Source organism: Octopus sinensis, linkage group LG9 (genome assembly GCF_006345805.1).
Source record: "Octopus sinensis linkage group LG9, ASM634580v1, whole genome shotgun sequence".
Lineage (NCBI taxonomy): Eukaryota > Metazoa > Mollusca > Cephalopoda > Octopoda > Octopodidae > Octopus > Octopus sinensis.
The window spans coordinates 45489979-45513874 of record NC_043005.1 but is presented as its reverse complement, the minus strand read 5'-3'; the positions used below and the strand labels follow the sequence as shown (position 1 = coordinate 45513874).

Genomic DNA, 23896 nt, shown 5'->3' with positions numbered 1-23896 from the left:
TTTTACTACGTGTTTCTATAAAAAGCAGTTGCAGTATGGCATATGCCGGACCTTTTCAACAAACTTTTTTCTCAAACAGTTTTGGAAATAGTTCTGGATCGTGTTTCTTAAAATTTAAAACGTCTCTCTCAGTTTGTTATTAATCTTTAGAGTTAATCGATAATAGATTGAGTTCCTTTTACGAGTTGCAAGAATTTAAACGTTAAGAAAAATATAGTTGACTAATTATCTCATTCATTTTCTTTTTCTCTCTATTATTTATGGTAAATGAGTTATGATTAAGAGTTAACATTCCTATTAGATTGTTGTAATTTGTATAAGTTACTTCTTAGACTGTTTATTCGATAGTGGAAATAAGACTCCCCCCACCCTTTCCTTTCAGCTGATCAACTCCTTACTGTCTAGCTATTTCTGTAATTCGAGGAATTTAGGATAAATTTAGTTCCGATTTGTCTTTGGACTTAGCTAAAAGCCAGATGTATCTAACTTAAAGGGAATGCTTGAAACAGTATATATATATATATATATATATATATATATATATATATATATATATAAAATCAGTCCATTGCTGTTGGATCTGTTAACGTATCCCCCTTATATCATATCCATTTAGTGTATGGAAGCAGTAGAAAATATTGTTATTTAATATAAAGTTTGTTTTGCTGTGTTGATTGCAGACATCTGTATGCACCAGTTAACTGATTAAACTTTAGTTAGTAATCGGTTGCATGGGAACTCTCATTTCATTAATATACAAGTTACCACTACTGTAAGACCTGCAATTCAACTTTACTAACCCTCTCCCCGTCTACATCAGCAATTTTTGCTTTTTTAAGTTGGTTTTATGTCTTAATCTATTATTTTATTTTTCTAAATGCTTACACTTAAAATTTATCTATTGTTTTTAAACCGTAATAATTCACACGATATTTTTAGCAATTGAGTTTCATAACAGCTGCTTGCTTTTCTCGTGTTTAGACTTTTAACATCGAGTTTCTTATGCAATAGCTTACAGTAAGTTAGTAGTCAGTGAAAAGCAGTGCATTGGTATTTAGTGGAAAATTCGCATCAGCTACTACCACCTATCTGGTTATTAACAAGTGGGATTATTTATTTTACTAGAGATCTGTCTGAAATAGCCTAAGGGAAATGTGGAGCCAACATGCACTACTGCATTTGGTTAACTTGCTTCGGCGCTTATCTTTTTAAGGATTTAAATATAATTGATAAATAGTTATGTCTGTCGGCATTCAATGATCTTTAATAATAATAATAATCATAATAATAAGTTGTAGAATTTAGTGAAGTCTGGTTCTGATGAGATACACATAGTTGGCTTCAACTTGGTATTTTAAATGGAAAACAGAGAAAGTAGCTTGCATTGACGGAATAATAGGGTGTAGTAACTGTTGGTCTGTGTTTGTTATCAGCATGTCTTTCTTCATATGTAATCTTGTAATAATAGTCAGTGCTGCTGACTGAGATTTTTTTTACACGTCTGTACAACCACTTGCAGTGATGTGATATGTTGACCAAAGACATATTCTTTTCAGTTCATCTACGTATGTTATGTGTGACTATACAAGAATGTGCGTTTGTGCATTTTGTGTGTGTGTGTGTGTGTGTGTGTGTACTTACGCACTCAAATATATTTATTCACGTGTTACGCATGCACATAAAAAAAAACATGCACATATTTTCGAGCACACGCATACACACAAACACACACCTGTGTATATAATACGCATGCACACACACACACATGCATATATATATACGCATGAGCGTGTGTGTACTTGTTCACTAGATTAGAGAGATTCCAGCTGTCTGCATATGTAGCTTCGTATAATTGTGAACATGCCTTGTAGAAAAGTTAACTTTATAATATTGCACAGTTAAATATTGATGTGGTGCATGCTAGGAAAGCATTTAAAAAAAATATGCGTGTGTGTCAGACGAAGAAAATAACGTGCCGTTTAGATACATTTTAAAACCTATCTAAACATGTTTATTACATTAGCCTCATTAGTAAATTAATGATTAATGAATAGTGTGAAAGATTGTGCTGATAGAAAATGCGTTCTGAATTCACTGCGAACGGTTGTTTTGCGGGTGGTTATTCAGTTGCTACTTCAATATCTGCTTTCTTTTCCGATATTGTTATATCTGATCTTATGACCCTTTCCTGTTCATATTTCCTTGATTCGTGACACCTGTCACCCTGCTCACAAATCTAAATTAATAAAAGAATCAATAATGTTAATTTATTATGTATTTGACAACATTTAGATTCATCTCGCGTTATTATAAGCCTTGCTTGGACCTTCAGTTTTTCCATAGCAAATCACAACAAACTTCAAAACTCAACAAAAACGGGGCACTAAGAATTATCATAGACTATTACTTATTGATCACTTGGACTCTTGTCTAATACACAACGTTTACTTGGTCCCTCAACCTGTTAGAAACAGCAGCCAATTAACTTCAAATTACATCCTAGTCTCACTCTGAGAAAAGACGTTAGCTCATGTAACCCTACATGCCTGTAAGAAGGACAATATTGTCATGATTAGAACGCTTTTGATCTTCGGTCTGTTCGATCAGGTTTGACTTGGAGTTAAGTCACGGCAATGGTGACACCTAAATACTCAAAATAAAAGATCATTTGAATATGCGAGGAGCCCAATGTACAGTTACTACAAGCTCCAATACATAGTCTCTTTTTACATATAGCCATCCCCAACACTATTATATACTTGAAATAGCAACCAAATTTTTTCTCACATTTAATCCTATCTTCTAGAACAGGCGGTCAAGACGTATAAAGCTGTTCTGAACATATACAACCCGAGGAAAAAAAAAAAAACTAAGTGGTTATGGCTAGAGTGTCTTTGATTATATATGTCTGCTCATTCTGGGTTAGCCTGGAACTAAATAATAACAACTACATTATCCTAAGAACACTACCATTCCCATACACACCATAAATAGCGGCATCGTTATCCGCATTAGCCCTGCCACTATACTGGGATGTGTGCACATCGCATGAGATTGGTGCAAATCAGGGTCACACAAAGCACACCCCCATTAATGGGCTACCTTAGCCATTCCATTGACTGACAAGACATCAAAACATAAGTGTTAAATGAGAACTAATAAATTAAAAATTAAATTTTCTTGTGAGCCAGAACCGTGCTAAATTATAGCTGAAGAATATTAAAATGTTAGGGTAACAAGAAAAAAATGCCTATTTTCAACAATTTTTTTGTTTATTTGTCTTTTAAGCCGTTATAATTTACCATTTGTATGGTATGGGAAAAGTGACAAACACGCTATGGTAGTCCTTTCCCTTGGTGCCCTAACTTTACTTAGTTTATTAATGGTCGTTGATCAGATCCTAGAGTTGATGAACACAATGGTTATGAGTTCGAACTCTGACTTAGTCCACTTTGCTCATAACCACTGCAACCACCATCCGAACCTAGGGACGTACAGGAACAAACTGGAGAAAATATGATGTCTAAACTAGGCATTCATTGGCGACCTTTTACGAGAAGCAGGCCACAAGAGACGTGGCTCATCCTTATAAGCGAGCCGCATTATTAAAGGAATTCAAGGTAGCTTTTCGTTAGGCGTGCCATTCATTAAGTTCCGCGGGCCGTAGGTTGCCCATGACGGGTCTAAACAGTCAAAAGGCGGCGAGCTGGCAGAAACGTTAGCACACCGGGCGAAATGCGTAGCCGTATTTCGTCTGTCGCTACGTTCCGAGTTCAAATTCCGCCGAGGTCGACTTTGCCTTTCATCCTTTCGGGGTCGATCAAATAAGTACCAGTTACGCACTGAGGTCGATGTAATCGACTTAATCCGTTTGTCTGTCCTTGTTTGTCCTCTCTGTGTTTAGCCCCTTGTGGGTAGTAAAGAAATGGGTCTAAACAGTCATACTTCACACCATACTCTAAATCATTGTATGCCTGTGAATACAGTCCCCTATTAGGTGAAAGTTTCGTATATCTGGAAAACTGGATCTGAGAGTTGCATCTAGTTTCTCAACTACTTAACATCCTTGAGATAGCAGTCAAATCTTCTTTGTTGTGTTTAAACAGACACACATTGGAAAAAATAATCCGGTTTACATAATGTCTAAAAAAAGATAGGATGGGTCACACTGGAGTGCTTTTGATCACAGATTTGTTCGATCGTGGCTGGCCTGGGGCCAAACTATCAATCTATCTGCATACTTTCTCGATCGTGGCTGACCTGAGGTTAAACAGCAATCCAAATTTATAAATATTTTCTTCATTGAGAGAAACGGGAACGCCCCTCTCGGGTTTTTCCCCCATTTTAAATGCAGTTGTATTTTTATAGTTTTCTCCAGAAGTATCTTTTGAGAACTCCAATCAACTCAATTACCTGAAATAACTTTAAAGAATTGACTTATTTTCCTTTACTTATAAGTTTTTTCAAACTCCGGTAATTTATTATTTTTTTTTATTTAACCCTTTATGAGCTAGTTTTTGTTTTGCAGAATTTGTATATATAAATATATGTATGTGCTTATGTATAAAACGAATACATAGATTATATATATATATATATATATATATATATATACATACATGCATACATACATACACACACACACATACATACATACATACATACATGCATGCATGCATGAGTGTGCGTATGTGTGTGCGCGCGCGCAATTTGTGTGTATAATGTATTTAATGTGTATAAACTATATATATATATGTGTGTGTGTATATATATATGTGTGTGTATATATATATATTATATATATATATATATATGTGTGTGTGTGTGTGTATACGTTTATATATTTGTTGTGCATATATATATATATATATATATATATATATATATATATATATGTGTGTATATATATATATATATGTACGGGGGAGTATGTACTCTAATATGCGCGTATGTTTTTGTATAACATTTTTATTTTAAAAAGCTTTAATATAAAATCATAATTATATTAGGAAGTATTTAGAAAGGAAGTTGTGTTGATAAGTTCATAGCATTTTTTATACATTTATCGTGTAGTCTAATAAGCTTTCTAAGTAAATATTATTATTCAATTTGAAGTATTATTGAAATATAATATGATTTCAATGAAAAGGATTTAATGTTCACAATAAAACACTATTTTCTCTTGTTTTGTCCGTTGTCTTAGAGACAATTTTCAAGTATCAGTTCTCACTTCTGAGGAAGAACGCGCGCACGCATTAGTGTGTATGTGTTTGTGTGATCCCCACGCGCGCGTGTTCCTTTAATTTTTTACACGTGCATACATAAACCAGGTGCACATGCATATGTGTGTGTATATATATATGTGTGTGTGTGTGTGTGTGTAAGAGAGAGAGAGAGAGAGAGAGAGAGAGAGAGAGAGGTTAAAATATAATTCAGAAGTGTAAAGTGTTCAGCGATACCTTTCAAGTTCTAGTTTTGATTTTGTCACAGCTAAAGAATGTAGCAGATTGTTTTCTTGTCTTGTTTTGTTTTGTTTTGTTTTTTCCTTCTTCTTCTCTCCTAAAATATCACTGACAATTCTTGCAACTCTTTGAATATACTCGTTTTTGTATATATGAAAACATTTTGAGGACTGGCTGTGACGACGGAAAAATCTAATAACTTTTAGGTTTACAGGTAATATTTCCAACCACTGAAATATATTTTAACTTAGAAACACACACGCACACAACCCTTTGTAAGGATCGAACCCTTCATCCTTTGCTTACCGGTAAAATATGTTTCAGAATGCACAAAAGTTTGGGTTCACTTCTTATTGCCGTGTAAGACTGACTGCGTGTTTGTTCCTTAGCAAATGTTCTGATATTAATAAGTATAATGACTCCCCTTTTGATCTGAAATTGGAGCCTACAACTGATTTAATGTCTGTTTGTTGCCTTTATTTCTCGTTGACTGATATGTATTGTGTGTATGGGTGAATCTTTGCCTTTCTACCTTTCAACAATAATCATGATGATAATGACTTTAAAAATTACACCTTTTTCACGCTTTATTTTCATGTGTCAATAGAATGAAAGAACAATTCTTTTTAAGCGTCTTAATTATTTTAGTTTTCTCAAACCATTTTTCATACAATATATATATATAAATACTGTCCGTCTCCGACGGGATACTTTTCATTATTACTGGTTAATAAATACCTTCACCTGAATAATGTTTGGACTAGTTAACACATCTAGAAACTTCCTAATGTATTATTATATTACCTGATTTACAAAGAGAAGGGAAACATTGAGATCTATCTTGTCTTTTGCATTCATTTAGTAATCTTAATTACTGTAATTTTAAAGAATGTCCAAGTCGCTACTTTTATTGTTACTATATTTTATATAACTGAAATAAATATATATATATTTTAAAATAATCATTAGCTGTTAATTGAATTGAGTAAATTGGTGAAGATTTGTTTCTTGACGCCGTATTAGAAGGCATTTTAATAGTTTGTTTTGTTTTGTTTCTATATTTGTAGCTTCAGCAGAATGGAACTGGGGGAAACGTCTGCCATCTCTGAAGACAAGAAATATACAGTGCAGCTGGTGACCAAGTTCACATGTAAATATTGTGCCATGCAATTTGCTTCGTTGCGGGATATGCAACTGCATGTACTGTCACATACTCACGGCAAAACACTGCATAGTTGCACTGTGTGTGGAAGGTCTTACACAACTCCTTCGAAACTTCAACGTCACGTTCGTGTACACAGTGGTGAGAGACCCTACATGTGCAATTTGTGTGGGCGGCGTTTCACACGTTCTGACCATGTCAAACAGCACATGAAGGTACACCAGCCACACAGACAGAAGAATATGTGCCGTATCTGTGGAGTGCGCTTTGCCCGTTCTTCTCTTCTTGGTAGTCACCTTCGTCGACACAGCATTCTTCTAATTCATGTTTGTCGACGTTGTGGTGAGGGTTTCCAGGAAGCTGAAGAGCTGGATCTTCATAGAAAACTGCATAAAATAAAAAGTAACTTACGGCCGAATGGACGACGACGTAGCCGTGGAGCTCCTGTAGATATGTCTGCATTAACGAGCGGACCACCTGATGATATCAACCCGAAAATACCATCTGAAGGGAAATGGGTAGGCTGTGCTAGATTCTGTGTAGCTCAGGTATCTACCAGCAATAGTAAGATTATCCGAATGTCAGCATCAGAAAACGAAGATCACGATGGCGATGAGGCTTCAAACAAAAACGAGATAGAGTTCATTAAGCAGGAAGTACAGTATCCTAGTATGGAATCTGAAGAACAACAGTTTTTATCATCTGAAAGAAGTAACTATCAGATGTCTATTTCTACCAGCTACACCTTGGCCAAATCTTTAGTAGACAATCAATTTAGAAGGTTTTCTGCTGAGTCAGAGAAAATGGTTATTCTTCCAAGTAGTACAGAGGCAAATCAGGGAATATCGTTACGAAAGTCTGAATCTGTAAACAACCAGTTTGGTGGTGCTGTCGTACCAACAGAGCCGTCATCTTGTCCAGAAATGTTGCGAAATTCTCTGTCTTCACCTGAAATTTCTCGACAAACACTGTCATCGCCAGAAATTTCTCAACAAAGATTACCATCACCAGAGGTTTCTCATGAAACATTGAGTGCACTTAGGGCTGTGATTAAACGAGAACCTGGCTGTGCAAAAGAACAAGATTCTCAATATCCAGTGAGTTTACTTGCAAGAAACTCTGTAGCTATGTCCCAATGTCCACCATTCATGAAATATCCAGAAGATCTTTCCCAACAAACACAAATTCGACAGAGAAATATTTCTAGCCCAGCATCTGTAAATGGTAAAAGGCTCAGTAAATGTGACCATTGTGGAATGTGGTTTGAGGATTTTGGAATATACATGCTCCATAGTAGCTTACACTCAGCTGATGAAACAGATCCTTTCACTTGCAGAAAATGTCTAAAAAAGCTTGGAAACCGATTAGAATTCATGGCTCACCTTGTTTGGCACTTGGATCCAGAGCTCCATATTTAATTTAAGAGGATTTCTTCGAATAAGTGAGTATTTATTTTAATGTTTTTTGAAATTGTTGTTTTTTTTTAAAATTACTTATTCAGATTCAAAGATCTTCAAATTTTGGTGGGGATTTCTGGGTTTTTTTTTTTTCCTGTTTAGTATCTAATTAATTTTCTCTAAAGCAACATAAAAGGGCAAAAAGTAGTAAAAAAAATGCTAAAATCTTTTGAAGTATATATGTATGTTTTAATTTTGTTTTTCTTCTAAAGAAAAAAAAAGGAAAACATTGAAATATGCTTAAATTTGTACAAAATGAAATGTGGCTGTATGTGTGTAAAAAAGAGAAGAATAATTACTTTTAAAAGATTTAGAAATGTTGAAAGCTCAGTTTCTTTTATTAATAGTTCTTTTAGGCTCTTTATGTTGATTATTAAAATTCTAATTTAAAAAGATGACACTCATTCTTAAGTAAAAAGTATATGACAGTTAAATGTTAAATATGCAAAAAAAACATTGAAATTGGTAGACAAGAATGTGTGAATGACTGGGCGAAAATTTCAAAACCCCTTGTTAAAAGAAAAAGAAAAAAAAAATTAAAATATTGAATTTCATATTTGCCTTTAAATGTTTGTATTTTTAATACAGACTTTGTGACTGTTGCTGTTTTTTTTATTTATATTTCTTGTTTTTGTTTTATATTTTCTCTCTCCCACTTTCACTCACTCACTCAGTCACTCTGTCTCTCTCTCTCTCACTTTTTTGTACAAAATATTTTTTAAAATGTTGTTTCAATGTAATTTTTGAAATGATTTTGTGAATACTTTTAGAAATAGTTTGTTATTTGCAAAGGGCCTATTGCCAGAATGTGCCAAATTCCTTGCTCTGCCAGTGAGATAAAAGACTGGATTGTTAGACTTTTACACTGTTGGCAGAACTTTAGCAAATATTCTTGCTATTTTGAAATATGAGAATGGATGTTTGTTTGGTGTTACCAAACTTACACATTGGGTCCAACTGTCCTTAACTTACTACGGTAACCTGGAGTTGTGGATTTCACTAGCATAGCCTTAGTATAGAACTTCAGATTATAAAAAAATGAATGATGATGATGATGATAATTCTTTCAAGTATAAGCACAAGGTCTGAAATTTGTGAAGAAGGTGCTAGTTGATTACACTAACCCCAGTGCTCACCTGAGACTTATTTTATCAACTCCAAAAGGATGAAAGGTAAAGTAAACCATGGCAGAATTTGAACTCAGAACATGAAACCAGGAGAAATACCACTAAGCATTTTATCTGTCATGTTAATCAGTCTGCCAGGTCACCACCTGATGATGATGATGATGATTTCAAATTTTAGTACAGGGCTATCAAGTTTGAGGGATAGTGTAAGTCAATTACATTGAACCCAGTGCTCACCTGGTACGTATTCGGTCAACCCTGAAAGGATGTAAGATCAAAGTTGATCTCGGCAGCATTTGAACTCAGAACGTAAAGTTGGAAGAAATGCCACTAAGCATTTTATCCGGCATGCTAACAAATCTGCCAGCTCACCATCTTAATAATAATAATAATAATAATAATAATAGTTTCAAATTTTAGCCCAATGCCAGCAGTTTTGTGGAAGGGGCCAAGTCAAATCAACTCCAGGGCTGAACTGTTACTTATCTTATCGGCTTTGAAAGGATATAATATAAAGTTGACCTCACCAGTATTTGAACTCAGAGTGTAAAAACTGGCAAAATTTTGCTAAGCATTTTGCCCAGCGTGCTAAGTAATAATAATAATACTAATTGGTTCTGATTTTGCAAGCAGTTTTGAAGGTTGGGGTTTAATTGATACCCTTGACTCCGGTATTTGACTGGTACTTTCTTTTATTGACCTCTGAAAGTACAAAAGATACAGTTAACTTCAAGGATTTGAACTGAGAATGAAGCATAACTAAATATCACAAGGTATTCTTTCCAAAGCTCTAATGATTCCCTCACGCACTGCCCTAAATAATAATAATAATAATGGTTTCAAATTTTGTCACAAGGGCAGCCATTTTTTCGGAGAGGATGAGTTGATTGCATTGACCCCCAATCTTCAACTGGTACTTATTATATCAACCCTGTAAGGATGAAAGGTAAAGTCGTTCTTGGCAGAATTTGAACTCAGATCGGAGCGACGGGTGAAATACCATTAAGCATTTTGTCCAGCATATTAACAATTCTGCCAGCTTGCTGCCTTCTAAATAATAATAATAATAATTATTATTATTATTGTCATTATTGTTATTATCTACTCTTTTCATCTCAGGTTTTGTTGGAACTCCTGGAGTCTTGCATGCATAGCAGGCTTGCTGCCTGCAGCCTACTGTATCATGGTATCTGTTCTTTTCAACTAATACTTTCCTGATTATTCTGGCTATGCCAAGGAGGCAAATCTTTTGTAACAGTTCTACCGGGCTCTCTATTCCAATTTCCTTTATATTCCTCTTGATGCCTTCTGATACTGTCCCCCAAGGAACCAACAATTATTAGCACTTTCTTCACCTTCTTCATTTTCCATAGCCAGGCTATTTCATACTTAAGTAGATTGTATATATCTATTTTTTGACTTCCTTCTAGACTATTTGTGAGTCTAAGGGACACACAACATCAACTATATAGCACGTGGTGCATCTTGTCCATCACCACTAGTTCCGGTCTGTTAAGCTCTAGCACCTGATCTGTTTTTTGCAAGTCTCCGACCCCACCATTCTCTGCGGGATGTGCTCATATCATGTCTTACCTCTATCTTGCCCCCGCATTATTATTATTATTATTATTATTGTGAAGGCACATGGCTCAGTGGTTAGAGCGTAGAGTTTACAATCATGAGGTTGTGAGTTTGATTCCCTCACTGGGCTGTGTGTTGTGTTCTTGAGCAAGACACTTTATTTCATGTTGCTCCAGCTCACCCAGCTGTAGAAATGAGTTGCAACATCACTGGTACCAAGCTTCATTGGCCTTTTCCTTTCCCTTGGATAACATCAGTGGTGTGGAGAGGGGAGGCTGGTATGCATGGGCGACTGCTGGCCTTCCACAAACAATCTTGTCCTGACTTGTGCTTCGGAGGGCAACTTTCTAGGTGCAATCCCATGGTCATTCATGACCGAAGGGGGTCTCCTCCTCCTCCTCTTATTATTATTATTATTATTATTATTATTATTTCTAACATAGGCACAAGACCAGATAATAAAAGGGAGGGGGTTTAGTCATGTAAATTGACTTCAGTACTTACTGGTTGTTTATTTTATGAACTCTAGAAGGATGAAAGCTAAGTTGACTTGTGCAGAGTTTGAGATCAGAATTTAAAGGCTGGATGAAATATTGATTTTCTAATGATTCTACCACTTCATAATAATGATAATTATGAATATGATCTTACTATAGGTATCTTTTAAAATTTAAAATTGTCTTGATAGGTATTAGTTTCTTTTGGTCCCTAGTCTTTTGCTAATCTACATATATCAGGTTTTACGTTGTATTTTTAATGCAGAATTCCTCCCAACTTAGCTCATCTTTCATTACCATACATAATAACATTAGTGGTATATCATAAACTTCCTTTCTTTGAACATTCTTTTATTGTGAGGGTTGTTTGATAATTCAAATTTCCTTGCCTTTCTACATTTACTAGAAACAAATCTTATTAATAGCTCCTGGTCAAACTATTTTTTTCCCCCTCTTCTGCTAATTCTGCTTTGTAAGATGATACTGCACGCTGCTTCATCCAATCCATGTCAGCATTGATAAACAGGCATAGAACTGACTGTGATGGTGATACGATGAACAAGGAAGGATTCATTATTGTAGAATCTATGTAAGCATGATTCAACAGTACTGTCATTCATTTATTCTAGAAAATCTAATAAAAGAAATCTAATTTGCTGTTGTTATAGGAGCAGACTTAGGAAGCATTGCTTTCACACACACACACAGAAGTGTATGTGTGTGTGTGAGAGAGAGAGAGAGAGCAAGAGAGAGAGAGAGAAGTCTATATGATAATAATAGTATAGCTGCAAGTTGTAAATGACTTTTGGCCATAGAATTCAGTGAATTATGAAAATGTTCTGTTGCCTTCAGAGTCTCCTCTGCTTGACACATGGTTGGTCAAGTAGAGAGAATGTTGCACAATTGGTCAAGGAACCCCAGTTCCTATTCTTTTGTTAACTTTATTGTCTTGTACAGGCAAAATTCTTAACTCTCAGTTAACCTGTCGAATTCACCTAGCTATAAAATATGTATCACAAGATAATATAATTCATAATATTGCTTACTTGTGAAGTAGGCATGGTATGTTTGAGTGTCTGCGTTTGATTTCATGTGACAGCATCTTGGGCAGATGTCTTCTATTATATATATATATATATATATCCTTGAGTTGACCTAATAACCTTGTGAGTAAAATTTGGTAGATGGAAACTGTACTGAAGCCTGTTATGTACAAGCGTAAAAGAAATACTCATCAGTAATAAAGCTTGGCAAACTAATGCTTTGAGCCTTACCTTCACCTGAGTTGCTTAGCTAATCACCTGTAACGCTTACTGTAGGAAATACTGTGAAATAACAATAGGGCCTTTGGAAATCCCAAACCAGTAGTGAGAATTATCACTGTTAGATGCTTGCTTCCCAACCATGAAGTCTTGAGTTCAGTCTTATTGCAACATGGCTTGAGCAAGTGTCTTCTACTATAGCCCTACGCAGACAAAAGCCTAGTGAAAGAAGCCCATTGTATCTTTTCTCTTTTATCTGTTTCAGTCATTAGTCAGCGGCCATGTTGGGACACTGCCCTGAAGAATTTTTAGTTGAATGAATTGACCCCAGTAATTTTATTTTATTTTATTTTTTTTTTGAGCCTGCACTGATTGTCAAGCGCTGGTGGGACACACACACACTCAGATATTTATATACATGATGGGCTTCTTTCAGTTCCCATCTACCAAATCCGCTCACAAGGATTTGGTCAGCCTAAGACTAAAGACACTTGCCCAAGGTGCCATGCAGTAGGACTGAACCTGGGACTATGTAGCTGGAAAGCATGAATAATATATATATATATATATATATAAAATACAAAATGGGACAAGAACGCAAAATATCCAGACATCTAGGTGATACAAAAAGGGACAACAAAACATCCAGATAGACGATACAAAAAAAACAAGGACGGGTCATTTGAAGCTTTCTATCCTCAGTCAAGAACCGGATTATCCTTGCAATTTCGATAAATTTTTGTATATTTAATTCAAATAAGAGGGCAAAGAAAGAGTTTAGCATATATTTAATTTCCAGTTGCAATTGTTTTGATAACACTTTGTTTTTAAAACCATTACATATTTCATGTGAAAAATTATGTAATATTTGAAACTACAGTTCAAGATTGTAGGATTCTAGATAGCCGCAAGCTGAGGTTGAGTGCTGCATTGGAAATATTCTGATTTCCTAACTGATCAGGACCATAATGTGTGTGTGTGTGTTAGCTTGTTTACATACCTTAGTGGTGTAACTTAGTGGCTCATGAAAAAAGGGGACCAATAGAATGAAAATAAGTACTAGGATTGATTTTTTTTTGACTAAGGTTGTGCTCCAGCATGGCTGCAGTACAAATACTGAAACGAGTAAAAGATAAAAGATATAAATAAGGGTAACATTTTTCTTGGGTAATCTTTTAATTTTAAATTGTTTTTAACCCTATAGCATTTAAACTGGCCAAATCCAGCTAAAATATTCTACCTGTTCTATATTCAAATCAGCAAGATCTGTCCTCTCAACAGTGTTATTCTAGAAATAAACAATCGCACCAAAATCTCGAAGGAATAAGGTTATGTATGATCAATTTGAAACAATGTGAATATACAGATATTACATTTGACAGAGTAATTTGAATGCTGAAAGGTTAAGTATATATTTGTGCAGTGTAAAAACTGATAATTGTTCACATGATATGAAATTAATGTAAATAAATGAAACTAAAAGTAATAAGCGATTTGTTGGTTTACACTACTAAGTTTGGTTCAGCTTGTAAGAAAACATACTTGCATACAATTATATAGCCCCTTCATACAATCGCCTACATCCTTGTTTAGATGTAATCTCTACTTGCAATCAACTACATCCCTTAATTGCAATCAGTTACACCCATTTTGTATCAACATGTTGTTTCATTGTGGCAATACAAATTATGAAATGCTCTACAATATCTATCCTGATGATTTAGAGCAGGCATTAGCTATCTTTAATGAGAGGTGGGCCAAATGAGACAAGGCTCATCATCAACCAGGTCACACTACTAAAAAATATTGAAGGTAATTTTTCACTAGATGTGACATTCAGAAAGTCCTGTAAATTGCTCATGACTGATCTAGGGGTTATGCTTCTCAACTGTATTAGTACTAATGATAATAATGAATAAGAAATTGTAAGAATGTAGGCAATGAAGAGAGTAACTGTCATCTCAATAGTTGTAGGGGCAATGGGAGCACTAACAACCAAGTTTGAGAAATTAGAATTGATATGCAGTTTGGACATGCTCAGAAAACTGTTCTATTTGCTACAGCTAGGCTTTTGAGATTGATACTTGGATGTTAAGTATTATGGAAAGAGGCCCTGTGAGACCTTTGACATTTTGTTGTCTGTTCTCACTATTAACTGAAGCAAGTAAAATCAAGAACTCTGAGAAGTAAAAAAAAAATAGTAATAAATGATAATGAGGGTTTCAAATTTTGGTATGGGGCCAGCTTGTTTAACAGGAATGGGCAAGTAAATTACTTCAACCCCAGTACTTGACTGGTACTTATATTATCAACCCTGAAAAGTCAACCTGGTAGAATTTGACTCTGAAGAAACGACACTAAGTATTTTGGTCTAACGTGCTAACAATTCTGCCAGCTCACCACCTTAATAAATAATCCCTTCTACTAAAACCACAAGGCTTGAAATTTAGTGGAGAGGAGGCTATCATTTATATCAACCCCAGCTCTTAACTGGTACTTATTTTATTGACCCCACAAGAATGAAATGTGAAGTCAATCTTGGCAGAATTCAAACTTGGAACATAAAAAATGGACAAAACACCACTAAGCATTTTGTCCAACATGCTAATAATTCAGCCACCTTTCCACCTTCACCACCTTAACAACAACAATAATAATAATTATAATAATAATTGTTTCAAATTTTGGCACAAGGCCAGTAAGTTTGAAGGATGGGGTAAGTTGATGACAGCTGGTACTTATTTTATCGACCCCAAAAGGATAAAAGCAATTTTATCCAAATTCAGCAGAATTTGAACCAAGAATGTAAAGACAGATGAAATGCCGCTAAGCATTTTGCCTGGCAGGCCAACAATTCTGCCAGCTCGCCGCCTTAATAATGATGATGATGATGATAATCCTTCCTAATTTTGGCACAAAGTCAGCAATTTTGAGGGGAAGGAAGTTGATTACATGGACTCCTACCTATTTTATCAACCATGAAAGGATGGAAAGCGAAGTTGATTTTGGTGGAATTTGAACTTAGAATGTAAAGCTGGAATAAATGCTGCAAAGTATTTTGTCCAGTGCAGTAATGATTGCCAGCTTACTTCCTTTATAGTCCTTCCTGCTATAGGCACAAAGCCTGAAACTGTGGGGAAAGGGGGCTACTCAATTACATTGACCCCAGTGTGTAACTGGTACTTATTTCATAGACCCCCAAAGGGATGAAAGGCAAAGTCAACCTTGGCGGAATTTGAACTCAAAATGTAAGGATAGACAAAATGCCACTATGCATTTTGCCTGGCATGCTAACGGTTTTGCCAGTTTACCCCATTAATAATAGCATTTCTAATTTAGACACAGAACCAGAAATTTTGATGTAAAAAAAAAGTGTTAGTTGATATCATCAGCCCCAGTGATACACAGGTACTTTATGTTATTGATCCTGGAATGATGCAAAAGCAAAGATGACTTTGGTGAAATTTGAGCTCAAAATGTAAATAACTGGAATGAATTCTGCTAGGCATTTTGTCCAATGTTTTATCAATTCTGCAAACCTCTGCTATAATACTCTATCAAGAATTATTATTATTTGGTGTCCATTGCTAGTACATACATCATCTCTGACTAAATAGAGATGAGAGTAATCAAGATCAAATATTTGTGATCCATGGATTTTAAGTTCCATTGTAAAGTTATTCTGACATGTAGAGGAGAAAAAAATTCTATAGTATTTTATTGTTCAATTGATGTATTAAAAAATTATAGCAAGAACAAAAAATAATGCTGACAAATTAACAAAAAAAGACTTCTTAAAAACAGGAAAAAAATATCACCATCATATTTTATATAATTTTTTTATACTCACATGATTTAGTTTCAAAGAGTTCTTTCAGCAGAATAGTTTTGAGTTCATAATTCAACAATTGACATTATGCTGTGGCCTGTTAATCTCCAAATCTCTTTCCATTCTTAACTAAGCAGTCAAGTAGGTGAGATAAGAGAGAGTGGGGATGAGGAGAGAGAGAGAAGGGCCTTGTTGTCTGCAATATTAGCACTGAATTCTCTCAGTCAACAGTGGTATAGAATGGTTAGTTAGAAAATTTATTCCTGAGCTAATATTGGATTCAAATTATAGCACAAGGCCAGCAATTTCCGAGGAGGGGCTTAGTTGATTACATTGACTCCAGTATTCAACTCGTACTTATTTCAACCCTTCTTCCTTCCCCTGAAAGGATCAAAGGCAAAGTAAATCCTGGTGGCATTTGAACTCAGATCGTAAAGTCAGAAGAAATGCCACTAAGCATTTTGCCCAGTATGCTAATGATTCTGCCAGCTCGCTGCCTTAAATTCTTACAACAATATTAACTATTTTTTGAACAGAAGGCACTGGAGTGGCTGTGTGGTAAGTAGCTTGCTTACCAACCACATGGTTCCGGATTCAGTCCGACTGCATGGCACCTTGGGCAAGTGTCTTCTACTATAACCTCGGGCCGACCAAAGCATTGTCAGTGGATTTGGTAGACGGAAACTAAAAGAAGCCCGTCGTATATATGTATATATATATATATATATATATATATATATATATATATAATGGCGTTAGGAAGGGCATCCAGCCGTAGAAACACTGCCAGATCTGACTGGGCCTGACGAAGCCTTCCAGCTTCACAGACCCCAGTTGACCCGTCCAACCCATGCTAGCATGGAAAACGGACGCTAAACGATGATGATGATGATGATGATGATATATATACATATATATATATATATATATATATACATACATATATATATACAGGGTGTCCCCAAAAAATGTATACACATAGTGGTTTGGCAAAAGAGAACGATAGAATAAGTACTAGGCTTACAAAGAATAACAAATTTACAATTATTTAAGGTGTGTATACATTTTTTTGGGACACCCTGTGTATATATATATATGTGCGTGTATGTTTGTGTGTCTGTGTTTGTCCCCCTAGCATTGCTTGACAACCAATGCTGGTGTGTTTATGTCCCTGTCACTTAGCAGTTTGGCAAAAGAGACCGATAGAATAAGTACTGAGCTTACAAAGAATAAGTCCCGGGGTCAAGTTGCTCGATTAAAGGCGGTGCTCCAGTATGGCCGCAGTCAAATGACTGAAACAAGTAAAAGAGTAAAAGAGTAAAAAGAGAGAATATTGTATTATATACATTTGTTCCAGCCCTCTATGTTCTGAGTTCAAATCCTGCCAGAGTCAACTTCGCCTGTCATCCTTTTGACATCAATAAAATAAAACATCTGTCATGTGCTGAGATTGATGCTATTGACTAAATCTACTCCTCCTCCCAACACACGAACATACACACAAATTTCAGGCTTTGTACTGATGCTAGAAAGTCATTAAGAGCAGTGCATTGGCATAATTGTTAGAGCTTATGACATTTAGTCCTGAGTGCATATCCTATTAAGGTCTACTCTGTCTTTCATTCTTTCAGGGTTTGATAAAATAAATTTCCATTCAAGGACTGTGGTCGATGTAATTGACTAATCCCCACCCCTCAAAAGTGCTGACCCTGTGCCTAAACCAGAAACCATTTATGTTGTGGGTTCAAATTCCACCGAGGCGACTTTGCCTTTCATCCTTTCGGAGTTGATAAATTTAGTACCAGTTACGCACTGGGGTCAATGTAATTGACTTAATCCCCTTGTCTGTCCTTGTTTGTTCCCTCTATGTTTAGCCCCTTGTGGGCAATAAAGAAATAAATTATTATTATTATTATTATTAATCAACAGCAAACTGGCAGAAGCATTAGCATTTTGACCACTTTATGTTCTGAGTGCAAATTCTTCCAAGGTTGACTTCGCCTTTCATCCTTTCTGGGTTGAAAAAATAAGTACCAGTTGAACTCTGGGATCAATGTAATTGACTTACTCCCTCCCCCAAAATTGCTGACCTTACGCCAAATTTTGAAACCATCATCATCTTCATCATCATTATTATTATATGTTTAGCTTTTGCTTTGTATTTGTACAAGTTGACTTTAAGTCTCAACCAGAGACCTCAAGAGACAACAAGTTAGAAGATTATTATTATTATTATTATTATTATTATTAAGTAAGAGAGCAGTGCAAGCCATCGAAGTGACACTGGGGTACAAATATACAAAACCCAATATACCCATCATGACTACCCGTCTCATAAGGGTACACCAGATGCATGCATCACAACCATATGTGCACAACATGGTGACCTTATATCAAGATAAACAACACACTCAAGAAGACCATGAATAAGGGTTGTTTAAGAATGCTAAACAAAATACCCATATTTCCAGAGGTGAATTATTCAAACCCCAAAGACTTCCTCTCAACACATGGCTATGATGCTCCCCCACTACTTCTGCTCGTCATCAGAGATGCACATATCGTCAGCCACTAAGGGACATGCTCAACTGGTTACGGTCAAACATCTGACAAGCAAATCTGTGGTATTGAGCAGAATATTTGCTGTAGCCCATCTTTTATACTAAGACAAAACAATGTGCATGATAAAACTTCCAATCAGTTAAGATCAGAAGCCATGAGAGCCACTGCCTGGTACTGCGTCATCATCATCATCATTATTATTATTATATTATTATTATTATTATTATAAAGTCTGTGAGCTGGCAGAATAATTAGCACACCAGACAAAATGCTTAGCAGCATTTCGTTTGTCTTTGTGCTCAGAGTCCAAATTCTACATAACTTTTCATCCTTTCAGTACCAGCTGAGCAATGGGGTCAATATAATCAACAAGTCACATGCCCTGGAATTTCAGGCTTTGTGCTATTGTAGAAACGGTATTATTATTATTAAGGCAGTGAGCTGGCAGATTTGCTAGCATGTCAGGCGAAATCCTTGGTAGCATTTCATTTTGTACCGTTAGGTTCTGAGTTCAAATTCCACCGAGATCGACTTAGCCATTCATCCCTTCAGGGTCAATGAAATAAGTAACAGTTGAGCATTGGGATCAGTGTGATTGACTAGCATCCTCCCCCAATATTGCAGGTCTTGTGCCTATAGTAGAAAGGATTATTGTTATTATTGTTGTAGTAGTAGTAGTAGTAGTAGTAGTAGTAGTAGTAATACATATGGTTCAAGAAAGTGGACAAGTAATGCAGCATGAACAAGCATTGAAAATGGTAGAAACATGTGACTCAACAAACTTTACGCTGTTGTGCTGGAGTTTTGTTGTATAAATCGGTGGGTAACCCCAGATAACTCTGGTGCCATGGTAGAAGTGACCAAAACATTTACAGAGCTGCTTCACTGCCTGATGTGACACTGACTCCTGTACTCAGAAATGGAGTACAGCAGCACCCCTCGGCACTCTTGTGTTTACCCTAAAAGCGAAAAGTAGTAGTGGTGGTTGTGGTCTTTGTTGTCATTAGTTATGTCTGTTTCTAGCCAAAGTTCAAATCTACCTTGGTCAAATATGTCTTTAATCATTTCTTCTGAACCAATAACACATGCCAGTCAATTACTGTACTCCATTACATCAAGTGTTCCCTCTCCTCATACATATATAGTATCATAAGGCGGCGAGCTGGCAGAAACGTTAGCACGCCGGGCGAAATGCGTAGACGTATTTCGTCTGCGGTTACGTTCTGAGTTCAAATTCCGTCGAGGTCAACTTTGCCTTTCATCCTTTCGGAGTCGATAAATTAAGTACCAGTTACGCACTGGGGTCGATGTAATCGACTTAATCCGTTTGTCTGTCCTTGTTTGGCCCCTTGTGGGTAGTAAAGAAATATATATAGTATCATGTCCATGTTGGACATCTGTTTCCTCTTGTACTTTACACTCAGTATATTCTATCATTTCCTCTTTATTGCCACTTTCTGAAATATCTTTTTAAACAGGTATATGATATTATTATAAGATATGTCATTCCTCCTTATCAGTATGTACAAAATGGATAAAATATTTCTGGGGTCATGTTTTGTTTCCTATTTCACTGTGGGCATTTTATTCTGTTTATGGGCAAGTCAGCCAAACTCAATTTTTAACTTCTGGGCAAAGTTGTCTGTGACAGATTGATGTCCTCTGCAGTTGGAAAATTATAGAACTAACCATTTGAATTATTGTTTGTTTTGTGGGATAATTAATCTACCTACTAAAGCTCTCTACTTCTTACCATCCATTAGACTGATTTTGATGTAGATTTACTTGTGTGTTTGAGACATCTTTATAGCTATAGTTCATCTCATCTGTATTCTTGATTTCAGATCAACTGTTAATACTTTGCTATTTGATTTTCAGCATATTTTGATTGAATGGCAGTGATTCTAATGCCAAACACCTATTTGGACTGATTTGGTTTATGCTTTGCTCATAAAGAATGTAATGCACTTGCAAAATTTAAATTCAAAATTTTGTGCTATCTAATCACATTTTTGGATATACGTCATGTCATTACTTTACTTTTTTCATCAGATGTTATTTAAAAATTGTGTTTAATTATTATTGAATAGCCCTAGTTTAACTGTTCCCAAGTTGACTATGACTCAGAAGCTGTTGTGTAATTTATAAGTTCATTCCACTCTGATTATTGTTGTCTTAGTCATTTTCCAACAGGTAGAAGCATTTCATTTGATAGATTGATGAAAATAAAGTTTGGAGTTATTTCTCAGAAGTCTTGTTTTGACCCTTTTAGATACCAACCCACCTAAGAACAGCATTGATTCCATGATACAAGCTTCCCATTTTAAGGTGATCTTTTAAAGTGAACCTAAATTTGGATGAAATCTTGATTCATGTTGAAATCTTAATTTATGTTGCAGATTTATGACAAAATCATTTTACTAAATTTTCGTTAGTTTTCTAGGCAGACTCGTTAACACACCTAGCAAAATGTTTAGTGGCATTTTACTCATCTTTACGTTCTGTGTTCAAATTCCACTGAGGGTGACTTTGCCTTTCATGCTTTCGGAGTCAGTAAAATAAGTAACAGTTGATTAGTGGGGTCAACGTAATTGACTCATCCCACCCAAAATTCGAAACCAATATTAATTGAAACAGAGGCAGTGTCTTTCAGTGGATATGGTAATGAATGTGTTATGGTTCTAGTTCCATCTATGTGTGTAGAGGCCACATGTATAGATTGAGTTGATTCTACAATGATAGTTTCTCCAGTTGATGTTTTATGATAACAACAGTGATTGGAAGATATTAACTCTTCACCATTGAGATTATTCTGCCAAATGTTATGTTTATTTATTTACATGGTTTTGAATTAATCATGTATTATCTCTTAGCTTTGAAATTTTGATGATATAATAATAATGAAATTATTGTATACAGTGCTCAGGTGCACCACAACTTGTCAGAGTATATGCAGTAATGTACAAATGTCTGGAAAGCGAACAATGCATGAGTCGATTGTATATTTTTAGTATGACATGGTAAAGTAGATGTGAAAGCCCAAATCTAGGCAGTTTGAAAATAAAACAGGTAGAATAGTTGGGCCAGTTTAAATGCTAAAGGGTTAAAGATATAGAAGTATCTAAATTCACAGTCCCATTTGATCTGTTTGCACAGAGAAACTTTGTAAAAGAATCAGTTTGATTTCATTTAGAATTACAGTAAAGTAGCAGTTTGAAATATTTACATGTTCTTTGAGACTGAGCGCTATTTTGAGCAGCAATAGAAGTGGGTCGTTGAGGTTTTATGGGTCATTCATTCTTCAAAACTCTGACTGGGCTTGGAGTTGCTGATGCTGCAAAAAAGGAGGGTTATAAATTCTATCACTGAAACAGCAGAGAAGGCCACTTGGTGGCTTTGAATAGAGAGGGAAGATTAATAGTTTGCTGTTACTAGGATGCAGAGGGGGACTTGATGTAACCCAGCTGGGTCAAATGGGTGAGTGTGGTCTGATGTTGAAAGACCTGAAACACTCAGATCCCTAAAACATTGCTGATAATTCATCTCAGAGCATCTGTGAAATGTATCTTAAAACTAGAATTAGCAGTTTGGTGTGTATGGATGAAATTTAGTCTCGGGACAGCCAGCTTTCATTTTATGATAATTTTGTTTTTTAATTTAGCTATCAGCAATAATAAAGATAATAGTGATGGTTTAGTAATATTTCACTATTATAAAAGACACCCTTCGATCGTGAATGACCATGGGATTGCACCTAGAAAGTTACCTTCCAAGGCACAAGTCCAGGCAAGGTCGATTATGAAAGACAAGCAGTTGCCCATGCATACCAACCTCCCCTCTTCACACCACTGATGTTATCCAAGGGAAAGGCAAAGGCCGATACAGCTTGGCACCAATGACATTGCAACTCATTTCTACAGCTGAGTGAACTAAAGCATCATGAAATAAAGAGTCTTGCTCAAGAACACAACACACAGCCCAGACTGGGAATCAAACTCACTACCTCATAATTTTGAGCCTGACACTCTAACCACTGAGCCATGTACCTTCACTAAAGTGAAGCAAAACAAAGGCACCTGTTGTAGTCTGTATGGTTGAGTATAATGTGACAAACGTTGGTCTACAGTAAGTTTCAGTTCTGCATATTTTTTCTGTTCTTTTCCAAAAGATGTGGTGAGAAAATTTTGGAACCTGATTTCCATCCACCACTAGAACTCTTTCACTTTCTTTTCATAGCTAGTACTTTATCAGAAATCACAAATTATTACTGTTATATTGTTGCTTAGCATTGATGTACTATTATTTTAATTCATTCATTTATTATTTAAATGATCATAATAATAATATATTGCAAACATGATATGTATTTTAGTCTGTATCAAATATGTTTCATTACAAGTACATAAGTATTGCACTTGTGTGGAATTTACCCAAGTGAAGACAACATTGGACAGATGCCAGACTTGGGTGAATGCTCTCAAGTTGTTGGTTCTAGATAATATTCATTTACAAGAATGACAACAACAAAATCTAGAGTATATAACTGTCTATAATTGAATCATTTCCAAATAAAACCTTTATTGAAAAAGCAAGGCATCACACCTAAGATGTTGCATTGTGAGTAAAGCAATTCAACTTACTTAGGACTGACTGAAAAATTAGTAGTATTGCATCATGGTTTTACAACATTTATTTGTTTCTAAAACTCTTTCTCCCTGATCTTGTTTGTACATATATAAAGTGGTAGACCCTAATCAATCCATATCACTTCATAATTACATTAAAATACTGGAAAATGAGTTAAATTGAGTGGAATACCATCAGTAAAAATATTAAAAACAAAACTAAAAAAATGATTTGAAAACGTAAATAAATTGTAAAGATTTGACAATGTTTAGAATAATTTAAATATTTTAAACTTGTAAGTTTGTTTAATATTTAGAAAGAAAAACAACAG

The 23896-nt window shown here is 35.4% G+C and overlaps 1 protein-coding gene across 5 annotated transcripts in view; it reads left to right on the top strand.

Annotated features, from left to right (window-relative positions):
- The window catches only part of LOC115215516 (zinc finger protein ztf-16-like), a 78870-nt gene that overhangs the window by 4294 nt on the left and 50680 nt on the right, over positions 1 to 23896 (top strand). For 4 of the 5 annotated variants that reach the window (XM_036505944.1, XM_036505943.1, XM_036505942.1 and 1 more), the window contains one exon: positions 6530 to 8065. In XM_036505944.1, coding sequence (XP_036361837.1) covers positions 6530 to 8042 — 1513 coding nt within the window. In that variant the 3' untranslated portion in view covers positions 8043 to 8065. Of the gene's footprint in view, positions 1 to 5480; positions 5677 to 6529; positions 8066 to 23896 lie in introns of those variants that run through there. The other variant, XM_036505945.1, reaches the window with a different exon arrangement.